At 42.4% G+C, this 26,732-nt stretch overlaps 2 protein-coding genes and 2 long non-coding RNA genes across 9 annotated transcripts; 2 read left to right on the top strand and 2 right to left on the bottom strand.

The window, feature by feature from the left end:
* Window positions 1-1,001: 1,001 nt before the first annotated feature.
* LOC143526532 (uncharacterized) lies at window positions 1,002-3,517 on the bottom strand. The gene is made up of 3 exons (XR_013133885.1): window positions 3,437-3,517; window positions 1,315-2,031; window positions 1,002-1,140 (listed from the first exon to the last, which is right to left on the bottom strand). It is a non-coding gene; the product is annotated as an uncharacterized LOC143526532 (long non-coding RNA).
* Window positions 3,518-4,564: 1,047 nt separating this feature from the next.
* Window positions 4,565-14,935, top strand: LOC143523260 (uncharacterized). Of its 2 annotated transcripts, XR_013133274.1 has the most exons (8): window positions 4,565-4,765; window positions 4,932-4,985; window positions 5,799-5,852; window positions 6,544-6,628; window positions 7,439-7,572; window positions 7,959-8,050; window positions 8,652-8,879; window positions 12,130-14,935. XR_013133274.1 is itself a non-coding variant. In XM_077017693.1 (7 exons), the coding sequence occupies exons 1-6, from the start codon at window positions 4,760-4,762 to the stop codon at window positions 8,019-8,021; spliced, it is 396 nt and encodes a 131-aa protein (XP_076873808.1). In that variant the 5' UTR covers window positions 4,565-4,759; the 3' UTR covers window positions 8,022-8,050; window positions 8,652-9,333. The 2 variants fall into 2 exon arrangements, 1 of the variants encoding a protein (XP_076873808.1); XM_077017693.1 differs by lacking the exon at window positions 12,130-14,935 and having other exon boundaries at window positions 8,652-9,333.
* Window positions 14,936-16,891: 1,956 nt separating this feature from the next.
* Window positions 16,892-19,486, bottom strand: LOC143526537 (uncharacterized). 2 transcript variants are annotated; one of them, XR_013133887.1, is made up of 3 exons: window positions 19,403-19,486; window positions 17,215-17,930; window positions 16,892-17,030 (listed from the first exon to the last, which is right to left on the bottom strand). It is a non-coding gene; the product is annotated as an uncharacterized LOC143526537 (long non-coding RNA). The 2 variants fall into 2 exon arrangements; XR_013133888.1 differs by having other exon boundaries at window positions 17,215-17,927; window positions 19,403-19,483.
* Window positions 19,487-20,351: 865 nt separating this feature from the next.
* On the top strand, window positions 20,352-24,977 carry LOC143523365 (uncharacterized). Of its 4 annotated transcripts, XM_077017798.1 has the most exons (7): window positions 20,352-20,702; window positions 20,872-20,922; window positions 21,736-21,789; window positions 22,483-22,567; window positions 23,383-23,516; window positions 23,901-23,992; window positions 24,599-24,977. In XM_077017798.1, exons 1-6 carry the CDS (start codon window positions 20,697-20,699, stop codon window positions 23,961-23,963), a joined length of 393 nt encoding a protein of 130 aa, XP_076873913.1. In that variant the 5' UTR covers window positions 20,352-20,696; the 3' UTR covers window positions 23,964-23,992; window positions 24,599-24,977. The 4 variants fall into 4 exon arrangements, with proteins under 4 accessions (XP_076873913.1, XP_076874074.1, XP_076874142.1 ...); XM_077017959.1 differs by lacking the exon at window positions 21,736-21,789 and having other exon boundaries at window positions 20,869-20,922; XM_077018027.1 differs by lacking the exon at window positions 21,736-21,789.
* The last annotated feature ends 1,755 nt before the right edge of the window (window positions 24,978-26,732 follow it).

Raw genomic sequence — 26,732 nt, forward strand, 5'->3', positions numbered from 1 at the left:
ATCAGGACCCCAGGCATTGTACGAAGGTCATACAGGCATGTGAAGGCCTCACACACTACTGAGCCTCATTTTAACTTGTCTTGAGGAATTTCAACTAAAGTTTGATCAGCCTGTCATTTGATTTTCCACTTGTATTTTGAGTATGATTCCAAATCCAGACCTCCATGGGATAATTTTGATTTACATTGATAATTTTTATGTTAGTTTGTTCTCAACACATTCCACTATGTAATGAATAGATTTTCTACTAGGATGTGTTATTTTAGTGTTCCCTTTATTTTTTTGAACAGTATATTTATATTTGCAAGGGTTATGGCATAATCTGGCATTTCACTAGCATTACTGACAAGGTGAGGTGAATCCACCAACTTTGTTATATCTGCATGACAATTAGGCAACCAATATTTAAAATAAACTAAAACAGAATTAACATAAAAAGGTTTGGCCTACAAACCACTTCTAAACCAAATAACCAGTTGGTCAAGTCTTTAAATCACAGATAGCAAATGTGTCTAAAGTTGACGTAGGCTAAGTGTTTCAGATTGTAGATAATGGTGAAGAATATAAGGGAGCTTGAAACCCTGAGGCGTTTGATTCCTTAGATGAAGGTGAATACATAATTAAGATGAAGAACAGGAATAATTGAAAGTCTATTTTACTGGTTGTGGAGATCCAGTATTACATGGCATTTACATGTAAATGAACATCTGACTGTAGGAGTCACTTAATCACAATAATCCCTCCAGGGACCTTGGCCATTTTTTTTTCCAGAAGAGCAGTGAACTCTATTGCCCCCCTGTGTCAGTATGTTACACTCTCTCCTGCTCATTCACATGTCAGTGTGATGGTCTCTACTCAGTATTTATGTAGTGGATATTACTGAATCAGTTGACAGGAGCCACCAACAGTCTCAACTGGAACTTGATTACTGAAACTAAATGTAATGTGTGTTGTACAGAACTGTGTGTGTGTGAGACAAGGAAATTGTTAGGATACATGCACACATTTAAAATGCTTTTATTTAAAGATAATTACGAAGAACTGATATATGCCAGTATGTGTAATGCTGGATGTCAGACGATATCAGGTTGATGAGCAGGTGCAGCACCTTCATTTCACCTGTGCAGGCTGTAGAGCACCCTGGTGTGGAAAAGAACACAGTGAATTAAGAAACACCCTAACAATCAGGATTGGGTTGCAGCAGGACACAACATGTATACCTATAACTGTACAAAGTGTTTAGTAAAAAAATAAAAATAAAAATCACAAAGCAGTCACTGAGTGTATTTGATATAGTAATGTTGTGACTCTTACCTTGACCCTCTGAACTTCCCTTCCTTGGGGTCTGGGACACCAGGACCTGCGCACCTTGAAGTCCAGAGACCACTATAGGAACAGGGCTTGGCACATTCAGATGGATGAGCTTTGTGCTCCATGTTCCTTTGTCTCCAGGCTGCTTGGAGACAGTCTGTCCAGCCTGGCACTTGACCTGCCTCTGGAGTTTACCGCCAGGGTCGGTGGTCCAGGGGCACAGGGTCCTTGTTGAGCTGCAGCACCCGGGAGGGACGAGGTGGAGCTGAGCTCACAGCTCTACGCTCTGCCTTATGCAGAGCTGCCCTCCTGATGAGCAGTGGAGGGAGGCAGGTTGGTTGTCTGGGCTTGTCCTCCACCATTACTGGGACGTCCCTCATGTTCTGGGTCCCACCAGACTTGGAGGATTTTACAATCTTTGAGGGCAGCTTGTTGTGAACGACAAATTGCCCAGAAATGTCTGGAGTCTTATTGTTCCTGCTGACCAGGGGAGGGAACATAGTCTGCTGCTTGTCTTGGACGAAAGGAAGATGCCTTGTTCTGCCACCCTGATTTCCAGGAGTGTTCACCAGTGGTGGCAATCTTAAGGCCTTGCCAAACATGATTAAGTTCTGGGAGACCGGGCGTTCCTTCCTCTTCCTCTGTGGCACTGCAGCAATTACAGGGAAGTGGTGGCTGCTTTTTTCTTTACTCATATTCATCATTATGACTGATTTTCTACTGAGAAAAATAAACACAAAATACCTTACATTTTAGTTTACTAATACACACTAAATTATATCTCTAAATGTGACCTAATGAATGTAACATTCCCTTAATCTGAACACATAAATTCAGAGTTTTAAACAGTACAAGAAGTACAGATCAATAACTAGATTAGCATTTCCTAATCATACTAATAGGGCTTGAAAAGGTGTGCCCTAATGTAATGCGAGTAATGTGTGTGCATAATGTGTGTCTGTAGTTGAAGAACACCTCTTTGGGTATGTGTCTGTGCGTGTGCATGAAGGTGTGCAGTGTGTATGAAAGTGATTACAGTCTAACACAACTCTTGATTTTAGTTCGCTAGCTAGGTATTTAGACAGAAACCAAAGCTTAAAAACCCTGATTTAAAAATCCCATTTAACACAAATTAATTTCTAAATAGCTAGCTTGGGGAATTATTAACGCTCTTTAAATGTAGCTAGCCAACTACACATAAAGACCTTAAATCCCGTTCAACGTAATGAGAAACTGTATAACACAACTGTTGGTTATGGCTAAAAACGTGCAGAGTCCCTGCAAAAAATAATTCGACCAGAAACACTTCCGTTGTGTTGTGGCAGGTTTTGCAGCGTTACTGAATTTGCAGCGCGTTTCCGAAATGTAGCGCACGTGTTGTCATTTTAAAGCATTTGCAGCGCGTTTTCCGCTTGCATCGCGATGGGCTTTCAGAGCCACCGTACTATCGACTCAAAAACCACATAGCACAAATCACAGCATCGAGACCTTCGAAACGCAGGTTGAACGGAGTCTGTACGTTAAGCGCTTTGTGCTGTATTAAACGCACAAATGTGTGGAAGAAGTGTGATAATATAGGGCTTTTCCAGCCATATAATATATATTGATCAGTATTCCACTAAATGCATAGTACAAATCTTATTTAAGAAAATAATATTAGACCTCCCCCAGTGTCACTTAAAGGGCTAAGACGCCTTGAGTGGCCAAGTGCCTGTCCGTTAGGGAATTCAGTAGTAGTCGCTACACACGCCCCCCCAGAATTCACAAAAACGTCCAACCGGCGAGGGGGACGAATCCACCGCTCAGATCGGCTCACACCGCCTGCAGGCGGGCTAGTTGAACTGGCCGGTTGCCCAGCAGGGTGGGTAGGACCAACGACCGGGGGCCGCCCACAGCTCGGCAGTCGTGCCGCCACCACACATAGGTACATATTTTAAACAATTTATAAATACATTAACGGATATCCAGTTTCACTTCTCCTAAGGCGGTTACATACTGTACAGGAGCATACATACTCTACTCTGTGTATACTCTCCAAGCTTCTTATAATGGAAATATTTTACACAATCTTATCATATAGCCTAGCAGTGTCCCACTGGTTTACCTTAAGAATTTTTAGACCTACCTTTGATATTGGAGAATGAAGACCTTGATAATAATGTAGAAATGACAATAGTAATCTGTCACTCGCTGTGTCCAGTTCGCGTCCTGACCGTAATGGTTGTATCAATGGCGACAGCTGGGCCTTTTATAGAGCCGTTTCGATGACGTCATACACGTATAATGACGTAACTCTCTCTCGATCTTTCTCGATCTTTCTCTTTCTCGATCTTTCTCTCTCTCACACACTCGCACACACAGTATTTGTATTACTTTTTTATTTTTGCAATTATTGAGCTCCAAAGACAAAATTATTTTATTTATTGAACATTCGAAACAGCTGCTTAAACCTTCTACACTTCACAAAACATCTGCTTTGTACACTGCAAGACATTTTAACAAAACATGGCAAACTGACAGAACACCGTTCACTTTTGGATTTTTTAACATGAGCCACTGTGTGTTTTTAATCGGCTATAGGGCTAGCTTTATTACTGGTAAAACTATTGAAATTGTATTGATTTAATACATTGTGGCACTAAATGTGGTATAGAATGAACATATAACAAATGATTGGCTGTAAACACGTTTCATTTTTAATTTGATATGAGAAAATCTTCCACATCTGCGATGTGTGCATTTCAAGGCTTTTTACGCGTTTCCTGGGGGTGAAGAAGCCTAATATACAAAGAAACACAATCATTAACACTGAATTTTGTGACCCCTTCCGATAAAACATGTATAGATCTATTTTCTATCTGTAGTTTAATTAAAATTATATGCGCTGACTTCAGATGCAGATATACAGTTCTATCCAATTATTAGCTCCAGATGCTGATCGGTTTATGATTAACAAGAGTGCTTAACTGTTTAAATATTCACCTCATACATTATTCGTATATCGTAAAACTTACTAAGATAAGACAAACTCAATAAGATATGATGTTTACTAGCTAACCATATTTAACCAAATGCAAGCGATCACCTTGAATTTATAAGAAAATTAAGTGAAATCATTGACAAAGATTTGAAGTTGATGCATATAAATTTTGTGATAAATGAACTGCAAGAAGACTAAACCTGTACGATGCAACCAAAAAGCGTTTTCGGAAAGTGACATCGCGTAGCTACACTATTTAGGAAACGCTGCACATTCAGAAACGAAATCCAGTCACAACTCAACGGAAGCGTTTCTGGACGAATTATTAAGCAGCGATCGCTTGGTCGATAAAGTTAAACTCTATTGCTCATTGGCAAACTACAAAACGCCGTTTAACGCGTTTGGATGGACACAAAAGCGCCGTAAAACGGCGTTTTCAGAGCGGTTTTCAGCGCGGTCATCAGTTGTATGAAGGTCCGAGTGACCAACCCTATTAGTACTACGTTAGTCCGCATTGTTTCATTGCTCAGTCAACTTAGAAGAAACACATTTTGCAGTAAATGTGTACATTATATATAGTTACATATAGATCTCCTGCATTAGGAGCGGTAGGATTTTATCTCTATATATCTTCTGTTAGCAGGTAGTTGGCTGGGCAGAAAACATTCATCTGAGCAGGTGGGACAACGCACAGGTGAGGACAGCGGAGCTTGCATCAATTCTTTTGGCATTTACTTCATCAGAGCATTGAAGTGTTAAGATAGTTTACTTTTAAGTTCTGTGTTTTGTATATTATATGATCAGCTAAGCTAGAAAATGTATTAAATGATAACACCGTAGAGGAGATTTGAGAGTGTTTACTACGCCTGGACAGCCTGGAACTCTGGATCCTAGCTAACAAAATAATTAAGTATAGATTAAGTATACTTAACCTACTGTAGCAAGCTACTTCCACATTTTACAATCCCAGCGCTGTTGTGTTATTGTACATATTATACGTTTTAGCTGATTAGACTTTGTGGAAGGTGGTTTTACTGGGGTGACACGTCAACCAGACTGGGATTCAAGGCCCGTGGAAACGGGCTAGCACGCTAGCTAGCTTAGCTATCTGCAAAGTCAATCTTGTAACCGCTGTTATTTATTTGTGTTCTTCACGACACACTAGTTAACCGTTTTATGTTATTAATTTTAAACACGGCAGATATGTTATATCATAGCGGAGTATGGGGCGGAGTATGGAGCGCTGGATGGACCGTCTGTCTGAATGTCTAATTGTTACTTATGTATGAAAGTGTCTGGCACTGTCGGTATGCCCACAAACCGTTGTGTCTTTCTGTGAATAGTACCATCTGAAGGCAAAAGTGTGTTTGTGTGTCAAAGCTGGTGCATGTGCGCTAACGTTCAGTTCTCATCATGTGTTGTATCTGGAGCATAATACCCCGCCCAGCCCCAGTTCATGTACTACCCCGCCCAGCCCCTGGTCATGATCCTTGTCCCCCTGCAACAGCAGGCTCTGCCCCCACAGCAACCAGCCACCCCCACCAAATGGGGACGCAAACAGGTAATTTATTATAAACAGGTAATTCAATTGCCACCGTCTTCAGTCTCTATGGCGACAGACAAGGTGCCAATGTGAGTCTTGTCATAAACTTCTCTGGTGATGCTCAGCAAGTGTTGGACGTTATGATTCTGCAGAACCTGTGGACTTCAATAAGATGGTGCTGACATGTAGTCTTGTGAATCATAATGTTATATGGTGGAGTTTTCTGTAGCTCCAATGATGGTCTTTGTCAATTTGTTATACCATGACTATTGCATGGAAGACTTAATGTCTACAGGGCTGACACTGCAGTGAAGTGACTTCAGTAATTAGGATGCCTCTAAACCTCTGATATTACAATCAGGTGTTATACTGCTGCTGTATTAACAGTGCTTCTTTTATTGAGGTGGACTTGTATGTTGAGTTTGATTTGTAGGTGGGTGAGGGTTATTATTGGGGGATCATTATTGACAATATCCAGTAACTGACACTTCAAAGAGTAATGCAACACCTGGTTGGGTTTGTTGCATGAACTTTGACTCTCACTTGAACCTGTTTCCCCTCGCTGCACTGTTACACATGCGTACATATACATATATAATCTTAAAAAATATTACTGATCATTAATGAAGGGCTAAAGCAAAAGAGTAAGAAAGAATAGTACAACCCTCTCTCTCTCTCTCTCTCTCTCTCTCTCCCTCCCCACCTTTAGATAAGGATTCAAGACCCTAATCAGGGTGGGAGGGACATCACAGAGGAGATGATTTCTGGAGGACACAGCCTCTGCACCCCCACAGGTAACACTAAAGCATACTGGCTTCCTGACTGAAGCAGACACCTCATTCTGAACTGGGCTGTACCACAAATATTTTCTCCTTCCAGGTGTGTTGTGGACTTGTTTTGACAATTTAGCTAAAATTCTTATAAAACAACATTATGGTAACAGTTTTATACAGTTATAGAAAAGATATCCTACTTTACACAGACAACTATGAATTCATCACATTGTAATGCATTAGGTACATCTCCACTCCGCCTGATCTTTTTTTAGTCCTTAAACTATTAAACTGTCAACAACAGCATGTTAGAAGTCCAGCGAACAAGTTATTCAACTACGTTGGGGAAGGAACAGTGGTATTGCTGATATATGCTCAAAGCACGTTTTAAAGCAGCAACATGAATATTCATGAGCCATCCCATTAGTCAAAGTCAAATTTATTAATATAGCGCTTTTCACAACACATGTTGTCACAAAGCAGCTTTACAATCGTATGGGTCCAGATCCCTAATGAGCAAGCCAAAGGCGACAGTGGCAAGGAAAAACTCCCTATGATGGTGGGGTTGGAGTATATTTCTTATTGGTACATGGAAGTCAGTTTGAGTTAGGGATCTATTAAAACTATTACCACACTGAAAAGACTATGCAAACAAAAAAAATCTGATTTTCAGTGAGAGATAATTCAGTACTTAAGGCTGTAGTGTCAGTGTAGTCCCAGAAGGGTAGAACCAAGACCATATTAGATGGTGCCCAGAGTTTCACTTGATTGTGCTGTGTAACTGTCGAGGGTTTTAGGGAGGTTCACCTTTGCCTATGGACACCTGTGTAGGCATTGGCTTTTTTCCATGGTTGACTGACCCCCTCCAGACTTCTGATCAACACCCCCACAGCCAGAAGCCACAAGCTCCAAAATCCGACCACAGGACCCCACTCCAGCCATGCCCACAGAGCAGTACAAAGAGGGTAGGAGGAAAAAAGAGAGAGTTTGCTACACTTGGTCATAGGAGGAAAAATATGTTTTACAAAGCAAGAATGTTTGAGACTTCCCTCTTGCCACATGACACGTGATTAGCTAATGCTAGTTAATGCTAGCTAATGGTAGCTGAAGATATCGGTGATCTTATGTCCTTGTATCAGTGCCACAAAAATGTACTTCATCCCAACATGCTAAAGTTTCAAATACCTGTAATTAAATAAATTAAATGTTAATCACGTTATTAAGTTAGAAAACGTTGGCTTTTGTCTTACAAATTTTACAAAGCTAATAGGTTGGTGTTAAGCTTGGTTGGTTGTTGGTATGTTTGTGTACTGTGTTACTGATCTGGTCCTCCCTGATCCCCTGAACCCAGAAGAGAAGAAGAAATATGTCCGAGAGTTTCTGCTGGGGCTCCAGTTCATCAGTGCCAGGATGAATAAACCATGCACTGTGGTCCTGGATAAGGTACACACAAACACACACACACACTATGTCCAAAAGTATATGGACACCTGTAATGATTGAGTTCAGGTGTTTCAGACTCACTGTCATAGATCCAGTAAAATATCAGCCCTGCTGGATCTATCCTGGTCTATTTTTAGTGGTGTCATTGTGAATTGGAAGTATCTGAGAACACCAACAAACTACAGACAACAATGTATATGTATAACATTAGTGTATAATATGAATGAAGGTAAAGCAGGAACATGTGTGGATGCTGTACCACACCTCAGCAGGGTTTCCCCTCATTCCCTTTCTTGTGTTCTCATTGGTTGTAGCTCAGCACTACACTCACTGTCTGAGCAGAAGATCAGGGCCAACATTGTGTTGTGGTGAAAACCCCACTATTAGTTCTGCAGGGCTCTAGGGTTTTGTATGGCCCAGGCCCATCCATTTCTACTTAAAACCATGACTGAGTAGCACCTTTAGGTCTAAATGTGATGATGAGCCCAATCAGAACTTAACTGTAGTACCTGAGACGCACAGTACACACAGCCCTCGTTATTACACAATAAGTCACTGCTCAGTGTCTGACCTGACTTCCTGTTTGTTGTCTCCGCCCAAGAAGAGGAGGGTCAGAGGCTGAAGGACGAGGCCAAGGACAAGGCTCGCCACCGTTCCCTTGGCAACATCATATTCATTTGGTGAGCTGTTCAAGCTGAAGATGCTGTCAGAGTCCACCATGCATGGTTGTGTGGTGAAGCTACTGAAGAAGCACGTTGAGGAGAGTCTGGAGTGTCTGTGCTGCCTGGTCTCCACCATCAGCAAACACCTGGACTTGGAGAAGGCCGAGGTAGCCCCCCACACCCCTGCCGCATAAGGCCCCATACTGCCCTGAAAGTCACATTGTGGTCATGTTCTGCGATAAGTACTGATGTTTTGAGATTTCATATGCATAGAGATAAAATGCTTGGGTTGTGAAATAAATATGTTGCAATTGTTTTAAAGTCCAGTAAATGAACAGGGGTGGGTTTCCTGAAACAAACTTATCAATATCTTTATTAAAAGCCCCAACTTACAACTTATACAATACAAAGTCCTTCATAGAACACATTATACAGGACAAAGGATGTTCCAAATGGGCCTAGCACAGTCAAACATATGCACCCACTGTACAGGCAATGTAATTGATCACTATATGCATGCTATATGGGACTGTAGGCCTGTCCAGGAATTCTGGCAGAAGGTATGTGTAGACTTGTCCACGTGGTTTAAATGCTACATCCCAACTTCACCCAGACTGTGCATCCTAGGAGACGTCAGTGAACTGACTATAGAGGCAAACACATCACACATAGTTCTTACTGCCCTATGCATCGCCAAGAAAACCATTCTTATCAATTGGAAAGCAAAAAAGGACCTGCAAATTACTCATTACAAAAACTTATTACTTGATCACATCTGTCTGGAGAGAATGTCTGCTTCCTCTATAGACCAGTTGGAAGAATTTAACTCTCTTTGGTTCCCACTGATCAGTTCCATTAGCTAGTCGGGGAGGCTGGCTGGGGCCACAACTCCTGGGTGGCCGGTTGGTGGCTGGGGGTCGACTCCGGGGGGACTGCTCGTGCCGGCCGCTTTCTGGGCTGGGGGGCCGGGGCTGCCGACCTGGGATGTTTGTGTGTTTGTCCTGGCGGGCGGTGGGGGGGGTCCTTGGATGGCGCTGCCTCTGGGCTCTGGGGTGCGGGGCCGGGGGTGCGGGGGGAGCAGGTGCTGACCCCAAGGGGGGTGGCTGGCCTCCCCTGCGGGGCCAGGTGGCGGGACCCGGAATGAATGTGCGGGTGTATACGTATGCAGAAGAGAATGTGTTTAGGTGTATGTGGATGTCCAGACCGGCTGTTCTCTGTGGTGGGGGCGGTGGGGATCTGGGCTTGGATGCGGTGACGGAGGGAGCTGCCCGCCCGGTCTCTCCTGGTCGACCGCTCCCTGCCTCGAGTCGGTGGGGCAGTGAAGCTCAGTGCTCAATGAGCCAGCTAGCTGGCTCTCCTCTTCCAGAGGACCATTTCCTCTGGACCTACGCATTTCCACCCACCCACCCCCCACACATATACACACACGCACGCACGCACACAGTCCTTGTACATTTAGGATCCTGGGGGGCAGGCGTGTAACCAGAGGTTGACGAGGTGGGGCTGCTGCCATGGTTCACCCGTCTCCTCACCACTGTCTGTCCCTCAGTTTTTACTGCACCTTAGACATTGAGGGCCTTTGAGGGGACGGTGTGGACGAACACTGGCCAATGGGCCGCGGCTTTGTCCACGTTGGTCCCAACACCTGTCCCCTCAATTTTAACAGCACCATAGTATCACACACTACCACACATACACATACACCAACACCTACACACAACACAGCACTGGGGGTGGAGGGGTGGGAAGGCCTTCCTCCACCTGTTTCCTGCTCCCTGCCGGGGCGGGGGTGGGTCGCGGGCGCGGGGCCGGGCTGGTGGCGTCCTGGAAACTACTACCGATCCTTGCTGGTCCAGCCATTTGCCCCCGCCGCGGAGGGTGTTAGTTTGGATGTGTGTCTTTGTCCTATCTTTTTATACAGGTAGGTGAATGAGTACATGTTGGGGTGTATGTGTGTGTATATATTGGGGTGTGGGCACATTTGGGGGTAGGCCCATGTGCGCAAGAGTGTATATGGGTGTGGTCAGATGTGTGGAGGAAGTCATGTTGGGATGAATGGAATGAATTGGGCAGCACGGTGGCTTGGTGGTTAGCACGTTTGCCTCTCAGCACTGGGGTCTTGGGTTCAAGTCCCTATCTGAGTGGAGTTTCCATGTTCTCCCCGTGTTTGCGTGGGTTTCCTCCGGGATCTCCGGTTTCCTCCCACAGTCCAAAAACATGGAGTAAATTGGCAGTCAACAAAAAATTCTCCCTGAGTGTGTGTCTGTGTCTCTATGTTCAATAAAAAGTAGTGTCTGTGTCTGAGTGTGTGTGTGTGTGCTTGTATGTCCAGTGGTGGATGGTGCTCTGCCACTAGGGTCTGTCCTCTCTCCCCTTCTTGCACCCCATTCAGTCCCCCAGGGGGCTGTGGATCCCGGTAGAGGTATTGGCTGCCGCTTCTCGCCGGTGTGTGATTGGTTGTCTGTGACTTGTACCTGTGTTAAATTGTACAGCGCCTTGGGAATTTGGAAAGGCGCTATATAAATCGAACATTCATTCATTCATTCATGAATGTGCGTGTAGGTGTATATGTGTGAGGGTTTACGTGTGTTTCCTCTGGTTCCCCTGGACCTGCACTCCTTGGCTGTGGGGGGCGCTGTCCGGGGTTCTCACTCTCCCGCCTGTGGGGGCGGGCATGCGAGGGTCACTGGGAAGTGCTGCCGGGTCTTTCCCGGGTCTTTCTCTGCCTACCTCTGGCCTCTGGGGGAGGCCAGAGGTTGTCGCAGCTTTCTATCCTTGCTGGTAAGTACATTCCGTACATTTATCCTATGTTGCACAACTAGGTTACACATAAACACACACTCACACATACATCACGTCATTTGTGCTAAATGTCTTTGGTACACTTTCTGCTTTACTTTGCTGTGGGCATTCGAGCTGGTTGGTTTTTTTTTCTTTATTTCTTTATATATAATTTATTATTTATGTATTTATTTTTTTTTCCCCTGCCCTTCTGTCTTTTCCCTTTTTATTCTTTCTCTCCCCCTCTTTTCTTGGTCCACCTAACCCCAATAATTATCACTTTGCATATGGTTATAATTGCTATAATTGTCATTTGAACTGTACATAAAAACAAAGTTGTCCTCCAAAGATGGGGGGGTGGAGGTGGGCCATTATTTAAAAAAAAAAAAAAAAGTCGCTTTCTTTACGATTCACTCCTGGTACCATGTATTGATATTGTATTTGTTCTTAATACAATAGATAGACACTTTAGTAAACTTGTCTTGTTTTATTACTAGCTTGCTCAACGTGCTTTCTTTACCACTCTCTATACATGTTCTGCTCAACTAACGTTATCTCACTAGTGACCCCTAGTGTTACAATTAAATTACATCATTAACTGAATATCATTACAATAATCTCTTCTTTCTGTTCCAGAGTCGCACTTCACGACACCCGGAATGGACATTCCACTTCAAGAAACCCAGAATAGACATCCATATCTCCTTTTCCAGCCTGCTGTTTAGATCACAACATTTATCAGTGATGCAACGCTATCATGCTAATTTCCACTAGCAATGATATGGGATTTCCTATATAACATTAGCATCAATGCTAAAAGCTGAAAGGAACGGACTTCAGTATCAACGACCAGTTCCCCAAGGAGATCCTGGCGCGACGCAAGGTCCTGTTCCCCATCCGCAGGAGTTTCATTCAAGGAGGCTCCCGGGCAGTAATCTCAGTGGACAAACTCTACGTTAATGGTCAACTGTACCGCGACACAAGCGTCACACCATGGCTGTTCTAATCAGGTGATCTGTATCTACATCGACGCCTTTATCCCAACTCTCTGATATATCACTTTTTGCCTAGTACAATAAGAAATGTCTAAAATACAAAGTCCTTCATAGAACACACTATACAGGACAACGGTCTCCCCGGGTCGACCTCTCCCTGTCTCGAGTGAGGGGAGCTAATGTGGTTTTATTAGATTTATACTGATGTATAATCATGATATTATGGGCTATTATATGGCTAGTCTCTCACCATTATCAATGAACTTGAAAAGCAAAAAGATCAAGAGGACCAGAGATCAGGACAGGTCCCTCATATTCACATCCAGGCCTTTTTGAATTATGCATCATTCATACTACTTTAATGACTGCTGGTCTTCTAGTGTGATCTGGAAGTGAAGTGAAGAGGACATTAAACACGCATGTATGCGTCATGGTGAATGTCGCGTGTTGTCGTCATGGTGAATGTCGCGTGTCGTCGTCGTCGTCGTCATGGTGAATGTCGCGTGTCGTCGTCGTCATGGTGAATGTCGCGTGTTTGTTGTGTATTAAATGTTGTGTTCACACAGCTCTCTCAGCTTCCCCTCCCTCATCGTGACAACAGCACATTTTAAGTTATTATAAATGGACTCAAACAACTCCTGAGTGTTATGAGAGTTCAGTAGTGTCATTACCAGTGATGTCGATCTGTTCCTCCATCATGATCTCCCCCCATTTCACTCTGCACATGTAGGTGTTGGTGTTGCTGCTGTGTGCAGTGAGATGGAGTACTGTCTGGTCCTCCTCACTTCCATGTCCACAGCACTCAGGGAGGAGTGTCTTCTGCTACACCGACACTGCACCACGTCCCCATAATGAAAGCGTTTCCTCTTTAGGTAAAAATGTCCCCAGGGTTCACATAGAGAGTCTGCAGGATGTAACTCTTACAAAAATGTTTACATATTTGCACACATTTACACCTTTTTTATTTTAAGTTATATACCGTTACATTCAGTTCTCAACTTCTTTAGTTTATATTTTAAAAGTTCATTGCACTTTATTTTTTGTAAAGTAAAAAAAAAAGTATTGAATTGCTTTCTTTATCACCCCTTTACAAAAAAACACAACATTAAATGCGAGTCTGGCATTTGGGTCATGTTGGTCACGGCCTGTGGTGAGCGTGTCTTATTTTAATTTGTGAAGGGTGGCAACCCTAGTAGGCTATGTCATATTAAGTTTTATTGATTTATTTTTGAGAATTAGTTTTTAGTCATATTCTGGGCTCTGAGTTTACATTTACATGTTCACTGTTCCATGGTGTCGTTTAACGTCTTGTTTGTTTATTTAACAAAAACTTGCCATGTCCAATTTTAATTTGAGTGTGTGTGAGAAAATGTTTGTTTCCTTTCGTCCATCATTTGTATATGGACCCCTCTGATAAAGCCTTGCTCACCCTTTGGCCACCCTTTGAAAACAAAGTCTTGCTCTGCCACTGCTTCTATTCCTCCTCTCTACAGTCTTGAGCTCTGTCTTCACACTCTTGTGTCCTCATCACTCTTCCTTAGTTGGAAGAGACGTTTTTAACAGTTTTAATTATGTCAGCCCTTTCCCCTGACATGTTTAGTCATTGAGGTTCTCTGTGCTGGTAGCACACTGGCTTGGTCACCTTGAGGATGATGCTTTGATCTCCTCAATAGGAGTTTTGGGGTTGAGGTTATGGGCGTCTCCTGTAATCATTCCCCACGGCCAGCTGGGATCAAATATCTACAGTTCTACTACCAGAGCATTTCTGGTTCCTCATTGGTTAAAGGGTCGACCTAGTGCTTAGTGGTTGATCTTGTGTTGCTATGACACCTCATCTGCTTCCATTGTGAGCATGCTCCCATCTGACTGAGTGCTTCAGTCATATATAGTGCGTGCATATAGTATAGCGCTTGCACAGCTGACAATGGACCCCTATTTGACTCTGTATGTATTTCCTGTGCTGGGTGACTGACGGTGTCCAGATATGCTGTGTGTCTGTAACTATCCTGTGTGATTCTGTAACTGTCCTGTGTGATTGTGTCACTGTCATGTGTGACTGTGTGACTTTGGCACTGTTCTGTGTGATTGCGTCTTCAGTAAATCAGTGATGTTTTATTCAGATGTGATCTTCCGTAGATAATCAGTGATGTGTATAAACAGACCTCCACTGAGTCTCTGAAGATCCTCCAGTCTAAACTGGACTGGTGTTGAAACTGGACTTTTCCTGAACTGGAGGAGAGAACAGTGGAAAATCCCTACTTTACTAACTTAGATAACTTCATTAACTTTATCAGGTACAGAGTAAAAGATAACCCCAGACTTATAAAGGAGGATTTGCAAGTATGAAGTCTTCTGAATTCATGGACTAGTCATTTGTTTTATATATTATACAATATATACACAATATAATATGTTTATATTAAGGTTTAGGTTAAGGTTTTAGGCAGGTGTGGGGAAATGCAAAGTAAGAATGGTTTAGAAAACAGAAGATGTGTTAATTGATGTGTTTAGAGATGTGTTTGTAGAAATGTTAATAGTTTGTTTTTCTCAATTAACACAATGAATGAAATAAAATCAACTAAATCGATTTTTATGTATGTACATATGTATGAAATAGCGCCACCCAGAGTATGACACAGGCCGGTGGTTCTTACAGTCTGTTTCTTGATTGATATCTGCAGTCAGTATTATTAAACAAATATTATATAGTAAGCAAAACAGCAAAGCATATTTTATTATTTAACAATGCCTGATCTGTGTAATTAAATACAGCAGAGTGTATTTACTATTTTATTTATGTGTATAAATTAAATAGTGTATAATTGGTTGTTGGAATGTTTCAGTTTGTAGATGGCTGAATGCAAGCAGGTTCAATATTGTTAGTGCATAGTACAAACCTATAATAAACTGACCCAAAGGTGCTTTCACATATGAATACATTAACCCATCAAATGATTTTACAATGAACTAGAAAATATATTTAATGATGACATTCTATCTGTCCTCATTAACTCATCCCCTACTGATGATGGTATAACTCTCCTCATTAGCTCCTCCCCTACTGATGATGGTATACCTCTCCTCATTAGCTCCTCCCCTACTGGTGATGGTTTCTCAGGTAGTGCAGCTCATCCAGGATGGCACGTCAATGCGAGCTGTGGCAAGAAGGTTTCCTGTGTCTGTCATCACAGCATGGAGCAGATACCAGGAGATAGGCCAGTACACCAGGAGACACGGAGGGGGCCGTAGGAGGGCAACAACCCAGCAGCAGGACTGCTAACTCCTCCTTTGTGCAAGGAGGAACAGGAAGAGCAATGCAAGAGCCCTGCAAAACAACCTACAGCAGGCCATTAATATCCATGTTTCTGCTCAAACAGAAACAGTCAGAAACAGACTCCATGAGGGTGGTATGAGGGCATGACGTCCACAAGTGGGGCTTGTGCTTACAGCCAGAGAACACCATGATTGGCAGATTCACCAGTGGCGCCCTGTGCTCTTCACGGATGAGAGCAGCTTCACACAGAGCATGTGACAGACGTGACAGAAGCTGAAGTGTGTCAGCAGTTCCTGCATGATAAAGGCATTGATGCTATGGGCTGGCCTGCCCGTTCCCCAGACCTGAATCCAATTGAGCACATCTGGGACATCATGTCTCATTCCATTCACCAACGGCATGTTGCACCACAGACTGTCCATTAGTTGACTGACGCTTTAGTCCAGGTCTGGGAGGAGATTCCCCAGGAGCCTCATCAGGACCCCAGGCATTGTATGAAGGTCATACAGGCACGTGAAGGCCTCACAATATTTAAAATAAACTAAAACAGAATGAACATAAAAAGGTTTGGCCTACAAACCACTTCTAAACCAAATAACCAGTTGGTCAAGTCTTTAAATCACAGATAGCAAATGTGTCTAAAGTTGACGTAGGCTAAGTGTTTCAGATTGTAGATAATAGTGAAGAATATAAGGGAGCTTGAAACCCTGAGGCGTTTGATTCCTTAGATGAAGGTGAATACATAATTAAGATGAAGAACAGGAATAATTGAAAGTCTATTTTACTGGTTGTGGAGATCCAGTATTACATGGCATTTACATGTAAATGAACATCTGACTGTAGGAGTCACTTAATCACAATAATCCCTCCAGGGACCTTGGCCATTTTTTTTTTCAGAAGAGCAGTGAACGCTATTGCCCCCCTGTGTCAGTATGTTACACTCTCTCCTGCTCATTCACATGTCAGTGTGATGGTCTCTACTCAGTATTTATGTAGTGGATATTACTGAATCAGTTGACAGGAGCCACCAACAGTCTCAACTGGAACTTGATTACTGAAACTAAATGTAATGTGTGTTGTACAGAACTGTGTGTGTGTGTGAGACAAGGAAATTGTTAGGATACATGCACACATTTAAAATGCTTTTATTTAAAGATAATTACGAAGAACTGATATATGCCAGTATGTGTAATGCTGGATGTCAGACGATATCAGGTTGATGAGCAGGTGCAGCACCTTCATTTCACCTGTGCAGGCTGTAGAGCACCCTGGTGTGGAAAAGAACACAGTGAATTAAGAAACACCCTAACAATCAGGATTGGGTTGCAGCAGGACACAACATGTATACCTATAACTGTACAAAGTGTTTAGTAAAAAAAAAAAAAAAAAAAAAAAAAAATCACATAAAGCAGTCAGTGAGTGTATTTGATATAGTAATGTTGTGACTCTTACCTTGACCCTCTGAACTTCCCTTCCTTGGGGTCTGGGACACCAGGACCTGCGCACCTTGAAGTCCAGAGACCACATAGGAACAGGGCTTGGCACATTCAGATGGATGAGCTTTGTGCTCCATGTTCCTTTGTCTCCAGGCTGCTTGGAGACAGTCTGTCCAGCCTGGCACTTGACCTGCCTCTGGAGTTTACCGCCAGGGTCGGTGGTCCAGGGGCACAGGGTCCTTGTTGAGCTGCAGCACCCGGGAGGGACGAGGTGGAGCTGAGCTCACAGCTCTACGCTCTGCCTTATGCAGAGCTGCCCTCCTGATGAGCAGTGGAGGGAGGCAGGTTGGTTGTCTGGGCTTGTCCTCCACCATTACTGGGACGCCCCTCATGTTCTGGGTCCCACCAGACTTGGAGGATTTTACAATCTTTGAGGGCAGCTTGTTGTGAACGACAAATTGCCCAGAAATGTCTGGAGTCTTATTGTTCCTGCTGACCAGGGGAGGGAACATAGTCTGCTGCTTGTCTTGGACGAAAGGAAGATGCCTTGTTCTGCCACCCTGATTTCCAGGAGTGTTCACCAGTGGTGGCAATCTTAAGGCCTTGCCAAACATGATTAAGTTCTGGGAGACCGGGCGTTCCTTCCTCTTCCTCTGTGGCACTGCAGCAATTACAGGGAAGTGGTGGCTGCTTTTTTCTTTACTCATATTCATCATTATGACTGATTTTCTACTGGGAAAAACACAAAATACCTTACATTTTAGTTTACTAATACACACTAAATTATATCTCTAAATTTGACCTAATGAATGTAACATTCCCTTAATCTGAACACATAAATTCAGAGTTTTAAACAGTACAAGAAGTACAGATCAATAACTAGATTAGCATTTCCTAATCATACTATAGGGCTTGAAAAGGTGTGCCCTAGTGTAATGCGAGTAATGTGTGTGCATAATGTGTGTCTGTAGTTGAAGAACACCTCTTTGGGTATGTGTCTGTGCGTGTGCATGAAGGTGTGCAGTGTGTATGAAAGTGATTACAGTCCAACACAACTCTTGATTTTAGTTGTGAATCGTTTTGATACATGCTGCATCATTTAGCTCATCATCATCATCAAATGCTCCTTAAATGTAGCTCGCTAGCTAGGTATTTAGACAGAAACCAAAGCTTAAAAACCCTGATTTAAAAATCCCATTTAACACAAATTAATTTCTAAATAGCTAGCTTGGGGAATTATTAACGCTCTTTAAATGTAGCTAGCCAACTACACATAAAGACCTTAAATCCCGTTCAACGTAATGAGAAACTGTATAACACAACTGTTGGTTATGGCTAAAAACGTGCAGAGTCCCTGCAAAAAATAATTCGACCAGAAACACTTCCGTTGTGTTGTGGCAGGTTTTGCAGCGTTACTGAATTTGCAGCGCGTTTCCGAAATGTAGCGCACGTGTTGTCATTTTAAAGCATTTGCAGCGCGTTTTCCGCTTGCATCGCGATGGGCTTTCAGAGCCACCGTACTATCGACTCAAACCACATAGCACAAATCACAGCATCGAGACCTTCGAAACGCAGGTTGAACGGAGTCTGTACGTTAAGCGCTTTGTGCTGTATTAAACGCACAAATGTGTGGAAGAAGTGTGATAATATATAGGGCTTTTCCAGCCATATAATAATATATATTGATCAGTATTCCACTAAATGCATAGTACATCTCTTATTTAAGAAAATAATATTAGACCTCCCCCAGTGTCACTTAAAGGGCTAAGACGCCTTGAGTGGCCAAGTGCCTGTCCGTTAGGGAATTCAGTAGTAGTCGCTACACACGCCCCCCCAGAATTAACAAAAACGTCCAACCGGCGAGGGGGACGAATCCACCGCTCAGATCGGCTCACACCGCCTGCAGGCGGGCCAGTTGAACTGGCCGGTTGCCCAGCAGGGTGGGTAGGACCAACGACCGGGGGCCGCCCACAGCTCGGCAGTCGTGCCGCCACCACACATAGGTACATATTTTAAACAATTTATAAATACATGAACGGATATCCAGTTTCACTTCTCCTAAGGCGGTTACATACTGTACAGGAGCATACATACTCTACTCTGTGTATACTCTCCAAGCTTCTTATAATGGAAATATTTTACACAATCTTATCATATAGCCTAGCAGTTTCCCACTGGTTTACCTTAAGAATTTTTAGACCTACCTTTGATATTGGAGAATGAAGACCTTGATAATAATGTAGAAATGACAATAGTAATCTGCCACTCGCTGTGTCCAGTTCGCGTCCTGACCGTAATGGTTGTATCGATGGCGACAGCTGGGCCTTTTATAGAGCCGTTTCGATGACGTCATACACGTATAATGACGTAACTCTGTCTCGATCTTTCTCGATCTTTCTCTTTCTCGATCTTTCTCTCTCTCACACACTCGCACACACAGTATTTGTATTCCTTTTTTATTTTTGCAATTATTGAGCTCCAAAGACAAAATTATTTTATTTATTGAACATTCACAAAACATCTGCTTTGTGCACTGCAAGACATTTTAACAAAACATGGCAAACTGACAGAACACCGTTCACTTTTGGATTTTTTAACATGAGCCACTGTGTGTTTTTAATCGGTTATAGGGCTAGCTTTATTACTGGTAAAACTATTGAAATTGTATTGATTTAATACATTGTGGCACTAAATGTGGTATAGAATGAACATATAACAAATGATTGGCTGTAAACACGTTTCATTTTTAATTTGATATGAGAAAATCTTCCACATCTGCGATGTGTGCATTTCAAGGCTTTTTACGTGTTTCCTGGGGGTGAAGAAGCCTAATATACAAAGAAACACAATCATTAACACTGAATTTTGTGACCCCTTCCGATAAAACATGTATAGATCTATTTTCTATCTGTAGTTTAATTAAAATTATATGCGCTGACTTCAGATGCAGATATACAGTTCTATCCAATTATTAGCTCCAGATGCTGATCGGTTTATGATTAACAAGAGTGCTTAACTGTTTAAATATTCACCTCATACATTATTCGTATATCGTAAAACTTACTAAGATAAGACAAACTCACTAAGATATGATGTTTACTAGCTAACCATATTTAACCAAATGCAAGCGATCACCTTGAATTTATAAGAAAATTAAGTGAAATCATTGACAAAGATTTGAAGTTGATGCATATAAATTTTGTGATAAATGAACTGCAAGAAGACTAAACCTGTACGATGCAACCAAAAAGCGTTTTCGGAAAGTGACATCGCGTAGCTACACTATTTAGGAAACGCTGCACATTCAGAAACGAAATCCAGTCACAACTCAACGGAAGCGTTTCTGGACGAATTATTAAGCAGCGATCGCTTGGTCGATAAAGTTAAACTCTATTGCTCATTGGCAAACTACAAAACGCCGTTTAACGCGTTTGGATGGACACAAAAGCGCCGTAAAACGGCGTTTTCAGAGCGGTTTTCAGCGCGGTCATCAGTTGTATGAAGGTCCGAGTGACCAACCCTATTAGTACTACGTTAGTCCGCATTGTTTCATTGCTCAGTCAACTTAGAAGAAACACATTTTGCAGTAAATGTGTACATTATATATAGTTACATATAGATCTTCTGCATTAGGAGCGGTAGGATTTTATCTCTATATATCTTCTGTTAGCAGGTAGTTGGCTGGGCAGAAAACATTCATCTGAGCAGGTGGGACAACGCACAGGTGAGGACAGCGGAGCTTGCATCAATTCTTTTGGCATTTACTTCATCAGAGCATTGAAGTGTTAAGATAGTTTACTTTTAAGTTCTGTGTTTTGTATATTATATGATCAGCTAAGCTAGAAAATGTATTAAATGATAACACCGTAGAGGAGATTTGAGAGTGTTTACTACGCCTGGACAGCCTGGAACTCTGGATCCTAGCTAACAAAATAATTAAGTATAGATTAAGTATACTTAACCTACTGTAGCAAGCTACTTCCACATTTTACAATCCCAGCGCTGTTGTGTTATTGTACATATTATACGTTTTAGCTGATTAGACTTTGTGGAAGGTGGTTTTACTGGGGTGACACGTCAACCAGACTGGGATTCAAGGCCCGTGGAAACGGGCTAGCACGCTAGCTAGCTTAGCTATCTGCAAAGTCAATCTTGTAACCGCTGTTATTTATTTGTGTTCTTCACGACACACTAGTTAACCGTTTTATGTTATTAATTTTAAACACGGCAGATATGTTATATCATAGCGGAGCATGGGGCGGAGTATGGAGCGCTGGATGGACCGTCTGTCTGAATGTCTAATTGTTACTTATGTATGAAAGTGTCTGGCACTGTCGGTATGCCCACAAACCGTTGTGTCTTTCTGTGAATAGTACCATCTGAAGGCAAAAGTGTTTTTGTGTGTCAAAGCTGGTGCATGTGCGCTAATGTTCAGTTCTCATCATGTGTTGTATCTGGAGCATAATACCCCGCCCAGCCCCAGTTCATGTACTACCCCGCCCAGCCCCTGGTCATGATCCTTGTCCCCCTGCAACAGCAGGCTCTGCCCCCACAGCAACCAGCCACCCCCACCAAATGGGGACGCAAACAGGTAATTTATTATAAACAGGTAATTCAATTGCCACCGTCTTCAGTCTCTATGGCGACAGACAAGGTGCCAATGTCAGTCTTGTCATAAACTTCTCTGGTGATGCTCAGCAAGTGTTGGACGTTATGATTCTGCAGAACCTGTGGACTTTAGTAAGATGGTGCTGACATGTAGTCTTGTGAATCATAATGTTATATGGTGGAGCTTTCTGTAGCTCCAATGATGGTCTTTGTCAATTTGTTATACCATGACTATTGCACTGAAGACTTAATGTCTACAGGGCTGACACTGCAGTGAAGTGACTTCAGTAATTAGGATGCCTCTAAACCTCTGATATTACAATCAGGTGTTATACTGCTGCTGTATTAACAGTGCTTCTTTTATTGAGGTGGACTTGTATGTTGAGTTTGATTTGTAGGTGGGTGAGGGTTATTATTGGGGGATCATTATTGACAATATCCAGTAACTGACACTTCAAAGAGTAATGCAACACCTGGTTGGGTTTGTTGCATGAACTTTGACTCTCACTTGAACCTGTTTCCCCTCGCTGCACTGTTACACATGCGTACATATACATATATAATCTTAAAAAATATTACTGATCATTAATGAAGGGCTAAAGCAAAAGAGTAAGAAAGAATAGTACAACCCTCTCTCTCTCTCTCTCTCTCTCTCTCTCTCCCTCCCCACCTTTAGATAAGGATTCAAGACCCTAATCAGGGTGGGAGGGACATCACAGAGGAGATGATTTCTGGAGGACACAGCCTCTGCACCCCCACAGGTAACACTAAAGCATACTGGCTTCCTGGCTGAAGCAGACACCTCATTCTGAACTGGGCTGTACCACAAATATTTTCTCCTTCCAGGTGTGTTGTGGACTTGTTTTGACAATTTTGCTAAAATTCTTATAAAACAACATTATGGTAACAGTTTTATACAGTTATAGAAAAGATATCCTACTTTACACAGACAACTATGAATTCATCACATTGTAATGCATTAGGTACATCTCCACTCCGCCTGATCTTTTTTTAGTCCTTAAACTATTAAACTGTCAACAACAGCATGTTAGAAGTCCAGCGAACAAGTTATTCAACTACGTTGGGGAAGGAACAGTGGTATTGCTGATATATGCTCAAAGCACGTTTTAAAGCAGCAACATGAATATTCATGAGCCATCCCATTAGTCAAAGTCAAAGTCAAATTTATTAATATAGCGCTTTTCACAACACATGTTGTCACAAAGCAGCTTTACAATCGTATGGGTCCAGATCCCTAATGAGCAAGCCAAAGGCGACAGTGGCAAGGAAAAACTCCCTATGATGGTGGGGTTGGAGTATATTTCTTATTGGTACATGGAAGTCAGTTTGAGTTAGGGATCTATTAAAACTATTACCACACTGAAAAGACTATGCAAACAAAAAAATCTGACTTTCAGTGAGAGATAATTCAGTACTTAAGGCTGTAGTGTCAGTGTAGTCCCAGAAGGGTAGAACCAAGACCATATTAGATGGTGCCCAGAGTTTCACTTGATTGTGCTGTGTAACTGTCGAGGGTTTTAGGGAGGTTCACCTTTGCCTATGGACACCTGTGTAGGCATTGGCTTTTTTCCATGGTTGACTGACCCCCTCCAGACTTCTGATCAACACCCCCACAGCCAGAAGCCACAAGCTCCAAAATCCGACCACAGGACCCCACTCCAGCCATGCCCACAGAGCAGTACAAAGAGGGTAGGAGGAAAAAAGAGAGTTTGCTACACTTGGTCATAGGAGGAAAAATATGTTTTACAAAGCAAGAATGTTTGAGACTTCCCTCTTGCCACATGACACGTGATTAGCTAATGCTAGTTAATGCTAGCTAATGGTAGCTGAAGATATTGGTGATCTTATGTCCTTGTATCAGTGCCACAAAAATGTACTTCATCCCAACATGCTAAAGTTGCAAATAGCTGTAATTAAATAAATTAAATGTTAATCACGTTATTAAGTTAGAAAACGTTGGCTTTTGTCTTACAAATTTTACAAAGCTAATAGGTTGGTGTTAAGCTTGGTTGGTTGTTGGTATGTTTGTGTACTGTGTTACTGATCTGGTCCTCCCTGATCCCCTGAACCCAGAAGAGAAGAAGAAATATGTCCGAGAGTTTCTGCTGGGGCTCCAGTTCATCAGTGCCAGCATGAATAAACCATGCACTGTGGTCCTGGATAAGGTACACACAAACACACACACACACACTATGTCCAAAAGTATATGGACACCTGTAATGATTGAGTTCAGGTGTTTCAGACTCACTGTCATAGATCCAGTAAAATATCAGCCCTGCTGGATCTATCCTGGTCTATTTTTAGTGGTGTCATTGTGAATTGGAAGTATCTGAGAACAACAACAAACTACAGACAACAATGTATATGTATAACATTAGTGTATAATATGAATGAAGGTAAAGCAGGAACATGTGTGGATGCTGTACCACACCTCAGCAGGGTTTCCCCTCATTCCCTTTCTTGTGTTCTCATTGGTTGTAGCTCAGCACTACACTCACTGTCTGAGCAGAAGATCAGGGCCAACATTGTGTTGTGGTGAAAACCCCACTATTAGTTCTGCAGGGCACTAGGGTTTTGTATGGCCCAGGCCCATCCATTTCTACTTAAAACCATGACTGAGTAGCACCTTTAGGTCTAAATGTGATGATGAGCCCAATCAGAACTTAACTGTAATACCTGAGACGCACAGTACACACAGCCCTCGTTATTACACAATAAGTCACTGCTCAATGTCTGACCTGACTTCCTGTTTGTTGTCTCCGCCCAAGAAGAGGAGGGTCAGAGGCTGAAGGACGAGGCCAAGGACAAGGCTCGCCACCGTTCCCTTGGCAACATCATATTCATTTGGTGAGCTGTTCAAGCTGAAGAAGCTGTCAGAGTCCACCATGCATGGTTGTGTGGTGAAGCTACTGAAGAAGCAAGTTGAGGAGAGTCTGGAGTGTCTGTGCTGCCTGGTCTCCACCATCAGCAAACACCTGGACTTGGAGAAGGCCGAGGTAGCCCCCCACACCCCTGCCGCATAAGGCCCCATACTGCCCTGAAAGTCACATTGTGGTCATGTTCTGCGATAAGTACTGATGTTTTGAGATTTCATATGCATAGAGATAAAATGCTTGGGTTGTGAAATAAATATGTTGCAATTGTTTTAAAGTCCAGTAAATGAACAGGGGTGGGTTTCCTGAAACGTTCGTAACTCTAAGTACTTTGTAACCTCGTACTTACGAATATTCTTAAATTTACGAGTGTTTCCCGAAACTCTTCGTAACTTACGTCATTCTTAGTCGTTCGTAACTTAAGAATCTCTGGACCCATTCGTAACTCACTAAGTACTTCTGAACTCGAAGCTCACGTGCAGTTCTACCTCAAAAAGGATAGAGGCGCTAATTTCACTCGCGCTGGTTTTAATCACGGCATTACAACATTTGCGTTTATGTGTATAATTAGCCTAGTAGCCTATTTTCTTTTGAAGTAATTACATCGCATATACCACATTGTGTCAACAAAAATCAAATGTACTACTTTGAATTATTTAGCATTAGTTGATATGTTCCCAATATTTAATTAAATCTCTCCATTCATCATCATGCAGTTACTAGCGTTTCAAACTTTCACAATTCATGTATTCTTTGCTAAGAAGTGGATACAAGTTGGCATATTAAGCTTGTTTTAACTTGACCAATAAAATGGATCGATTAATCGGCAGCACATATAAGTATCTTGGATTAAGGCTAGCAATTGTGCTTGTGTGATGAACATGGCAGCTCTTCGGAGTATTGGCTTTGAATAGAAGATATAATTTAAGAAGACGACGTAATCCACGAAGCCACGTATTCAGTTCGCCTGAATGCAGAATTTTGCCCTTAGCCCCACGATGCAGTTACTGACAGCCCTCCGATTTTATGCAGTGGCGGACTTAGCAATTTGGGGGCTCAAGGCAAATTTAGCTAGGGGGCCCATCAACATTAATATGCGAGAAATAATTTAGCTAATCAGGGGGCCCCTACAGTGGGCTGCAGTTGGAGGGGCCCAAGGCAGTTGCCTAGCCATGCCTCTATGCAAAGACCGCCTCTGATTTTATGCCAGGTGGGCTTCTGCAGACTGTTGGTGATGCCCACGGACTAAGCTAAGCTGACATATCTAAATATATATATATATATTAGTGGTGGGGCGTTAACGGCGTTCGTTAATTTGATACTCTTATCGGGCGATATAAAAATTATCGCCGTTAATCTATTCTTAAAGTTGGGTTGGGAACTGGGTCAAAATGGGTAAGCAAACTATGATGACTTTCAACTTGATAGTTTAGCTCGGCTGTATTCCTAACCAAATTGCACAGTAGGGGCGAGAACGAGTTTTCAAACCTGTGAATTACAAATCGTACGTGTGTTTACATGGATGCAGCCACGAAGTCGCCAGGTTTGTTTCATGGAAAATTCATTTTTAGGAACGTAAAATATTACCGGAGCGGAGCTCGGAGCGGTCGTTTTCTGCATGGTCCTAGCGCTAGATTCGTCGCTATTTTAAAATTTCTTTTTAACCGTTAAAACTGCAGAGGACCAAAATCGGCTTTTGAAAAAGTACCCCCCAAATTACGTCCGTGAGGTTAAATGTACTAAATGTTGGCTTACATTTCAAATATCATGTTTAGCTGAATAAACATGTTATCAACCCCTTTTAATGTACAGTATGTAGGCTTACAAATTCATGTTTAACTGAATAAACCGTTGAACACGAGTAGCCTACATTTTATTGAGCATGTTTTTTTCTTCAAGTATCAAAGTAGAACAGCTTCTCAAGCAGTCATTGATGCATTTTGGAAACAGGAGATGAGCCCCTGGTCTAATGCACCCTCTGTATTAAGAAACCCTATCTCAAAAACTGACTTTTAGTCATTACTTGGGTAGC

Source organism: Brachyhypopomus gauderio, chromosome 1 (genome assembly GCF_052324685.1).
Source record: "Brachyhypopomus gauderio isolate BG-103 chromosome 1, BGAUD_0.2, whole genome shotgun sequence".
In the NCBI taxonomy this organism is placed as follows: domain Eukaryota; kingdom Metazoa; phylum Chordata; class Actinopteri; order Gymnotiformes; family Hypopomidae; genus Brachyhypopomus; species Brachyhypopomus gauderio.

Excerpts from the sequence above, each read along its gene's own strand:
- LOC143523365 (XM_077017798.1), top strand. Across the intron at positions 20,923-21,735 it reads GCAGGTGGGACAACGCACAG|CAGGCTCTGCCCCCACAGCA; the intron begins GTGAGGACAGCG and ends CCCCTGCAACAG. Across the intron at positions 21,790-22,482 it reads CCAAATGGGGACGCAAACAG|ATAAGGATTCAAGACCCTAA; the intron begins GTAATTTATTAT and ends CCCCACCTTTAG.
- LOC143523260 (XM_077017693.1), top strand. Across the intron at positions 6,629-7,438 it reads CAGCCTCTGCACCCCCACAG|GCATTGGCTTTTTTCCATGG; the intron begins GTAACACTAAAG and ends ACACCTGTGTAG. Across the intron at positions 7,573-7,958 it reads CACAGAGCAGTACAAAGAGG|AAGAGAAGAAGAAATATGTC; the intron begins GTAGGAGGAAAA and ends CCCTGAACCCAG.